This window comes from Neurospora tetrasperma (genome assembly GCF_000213175.1).
Source record: "Neurospora tetrasperma FGSC 2508 unplaced genomic scaffold NEUTE1scaffold_81, whole genome shotgun sequence".
NCBI classification, from domain to species: Eukaryota; Fungi; Ascomycota; class Sordariomycetes; order Sordariales; family Sordariaceae; genus Neurospora; species Neurospora tetrasperma.
This window is the reverse complement of record NW_009799179.1, coordinates 6736062-6738877: the sequence shown is the minus strand read 5'-3', so window position 1 is coordinate 6738877 and position 2816 is coordinate 6736062. Positions and strand designations below refer to the sequence as shown.

General features: G+C 50.2%; 1 protein-coding gene across 1 annotated transcript; it reads right to left on the bottom strand.

The window, feature by feature from the left end:
• Positions 1-665: 665 nt before the first annotated feature.
• NEUTE1DRAFT_105963 (uncharacterized protein) lies at positions 666-2569 on the bottom strand (the record flags this gene model as incomplete). Its single annotated transcript, XM_009858338.1, has 4 exons — positions 666-869; positions 961-1226; positions 1283-1973; positions 2144-2569. 4 exons carry the CDS (start codon positions 2567-2569, stop codon positions 666-668), a joined length of 1587 nt encoding a protein of 528 aa, XP_009856640.1.
• Positions 2570-2816: the final 247 nt, after the last annotated feature.

The following is a 2816-nucleotide window of genomic DNA, read 5'->3' as shown; positions in this document are numbered from 1 at the left end:
AAAACAAAATGAAAAAAACAGCGAAAAAAACCTCTGTTGAGTAAATAGATAACAATTGGATAATAAAAGAACGATGATAATTGAATAATAGATATTGCAAGAATCGTTTTCTGCGACATCATGACGGCGATGTTCCGGTCATAGTTATTCTCCTGTACATGGTTCATATCACCTGCCTCAAGATCTCTTCCCGTCTACCGTGTGTATTTTGGGTTATACTTCGTGTCATCATTGATAGGGAGCATTAGTTAATTCAGATTACTAGCTAAGGACGGCGAGGTACCTAAGGGTATGTTTAATCTATGATATTTCTGAGCGGTTGAGGAATATGAGTAAGATGGATATTGATGATATGACCCACTGCTTTGTTGCTCCGCCACTTTCCGCTTCTGCATCTGCTTCTGTTCTTCACTCATTCTCCTCTCTTTTCTGAATTATTCGTTCGGAAAATTAAACTTCTCTGCTCTTTCCCCAGAGGGTATCCTCCAAATTCTCGTAGGAAGAAAAAGAAAAGAAGCTGAAACCCTGATAGTTCAATGCAGCAAGTTACCAATGAACTAATAAGGATGAGTGAAGAAGGGCACCTCAAACTGGCTAGAGAAGTTCAGTCACTCACTCTCGACCCGTCGTTTTCTTACAAGCCGAAATGGCTAATAGCTGGCTGTTCACTTAGCCTCCTGATCCTCCAGCTCCAATTCCTCAAGGGCATTTGTTGTAGAAGCTTCGACGTCGGCGGCGGTGGTAGCACCAGTAGCACCAGCGGCAGCATCAGCATCAGCAGGAGTAGCAGAAGCACCGTAGTCAACCAGGTCAGGTCGCCAAACAGCCTCGATGATACTCATTCGGCATCCCTTAGGTCTTGTGACGCCCTATTGCAACACATTGTTAGCCATTAAGTATTCAGAGGTAAACCCAGAAAGCATTACTCATGCAGTATGTGGTGCTGACGACTGGACATACCTTGAAAACAAACCCATCACTAGCAGCCTTGAACAGGTCCCTGAACTCGGCCTCGGTGCGCTCCTGCGCGTTGAGCAACGCTAGCATGACCAAGTCCATACGACGCATGACGGTCTCGTCCCAGGGATTTTCCTGACCGGGCTCGAGAAGGCAATGGTCGTTAATGATGACGCGGGCGCCGGGCTTGAGGGCGGGGATCAAGTTCTTCAGGAGTTTGACGGCATAGGGGGTAGAGTAGTTGTGCATGATCCAGCGGAAGAAGTAGACTATAAGTATTGGTTGGTAAGCGAAACTCGGCGAGAAGGAAAGACACGGTACTCACCATCAGCATCCTTGGTAGGCTGCTCTTGGAAGAAATCATGAGGCATCAGTTCAATCCTGCCAGCAACCTGCTCGTCCTCACAAATCGGTTTGGGCGCGCTCTCGACCGTCTTGGCCGTATCCTGTACCACAAACTTCATGTTCCTATATTTCTTGGCCAAGTCCACGTCCACAAAACCATGCGAGCCACCCACGTCCACAAACGTGCCCCCCTTAGCGTCGATCTCGCTAAAGTCGTAGCCACCACCCTCGACATCGAGCAGATACGAGATCTCGTAGCCTTCGCCACCAGTAAGGCTGACCATGGCCTTGCCCATACGCCGCGCGCGCGCCGGGTCCTTGCCAAAGGTAACGAACATGGGCTCCTTATCGACCGTACCAAAGGCGAATTGGAAGCCGGCGCGGGTGAGTGAGGTGGCTTCTGGGTGGGTCTTGAGCGCCTCAAGCACGTGGGCTGCGGCCGGGAAGATGTCCTCTCCGTTGAAGGCAACCCAGGCATGCAGGTCGCTGTCCTCAGCAAGCACGCGGGAGGCGGCCGTGTGGGCAATGATGCCCGGGACGGGCTCACGGAAGATGCCCTTAGTCATGGCGAGGCGGAGGATGCGGGCCAGGTTGATAGGGTCCAATGATGTCTTGGATTGAAGCTCCGAGAGGGTGATGGTCTCGGCTGGGGGGAACAGTTTGGCTGAAAACTGTTAGCGATTTGCAAGAAGGGCAAAACAGTGCAGTTAACCATAGACTCACCAATGTCATAATGAGTGATCACTTGCAAGGCAAGAACGTCAAGGAACTATAGAGCATGTCAGTTCAACCTCTGTTACCGAAAATTGAAGAACCTTGAGAACAATTCTCGCCAACGCACCTCCCAAACACCCCATCTCAGCGACTCGCGAGGTCCATGTGCAAGCAAGCCCAGTTCTCTCGTAGCGAAAATGATTTCCTGCCTGCTTCTCGAAATCTCGGCGGGCAGTTTCGGGAAATCGGCGGGCGCATCAACGTCAAAACTTGGCATCGGGAGGTTGTTATCCTTCATGTACGTCTCCAACTTTTCTGTTTCCTTTGCAATCTTTTGCGCCAACGCAATCATCCGCGAGGTTGACGGCTGTCGCTCCGGCTCATCGGAAGGAGGGGTATGGATTCCAGTGGTGTTAGACTGAGGCTCCTTGGGCTTGGAGGTCAGTGATGAAGAAAGGCCCGAAAATGACGAGCGGTTTTGCTTCTTTCCGTCCTCGTCGGACATGGGTGATGGGCTGCGGTTCAGCCAAGAGCTAATCTTGAATTTTCCCATGATGACAGTTCGATTTGGCTTTTCGATGGATGTGGTGTTGCTTCAGATTTGAAGTCGTCGAAAGGTCAAAGTGGCACACGTAGTGTTCCAACCACAGTAAGTGAATATAAGTATAAACAAGGGAAAGGTTCTGCTGGCACGATGACCCTGGGTCCAAAATTGAACCTTGGCAAGTGAAGTGCCTGGAAACATGAGGTCAGCCATTCACTTCCCTCAACTAAACAAATGGGGATGGAAGAGAGGCTCA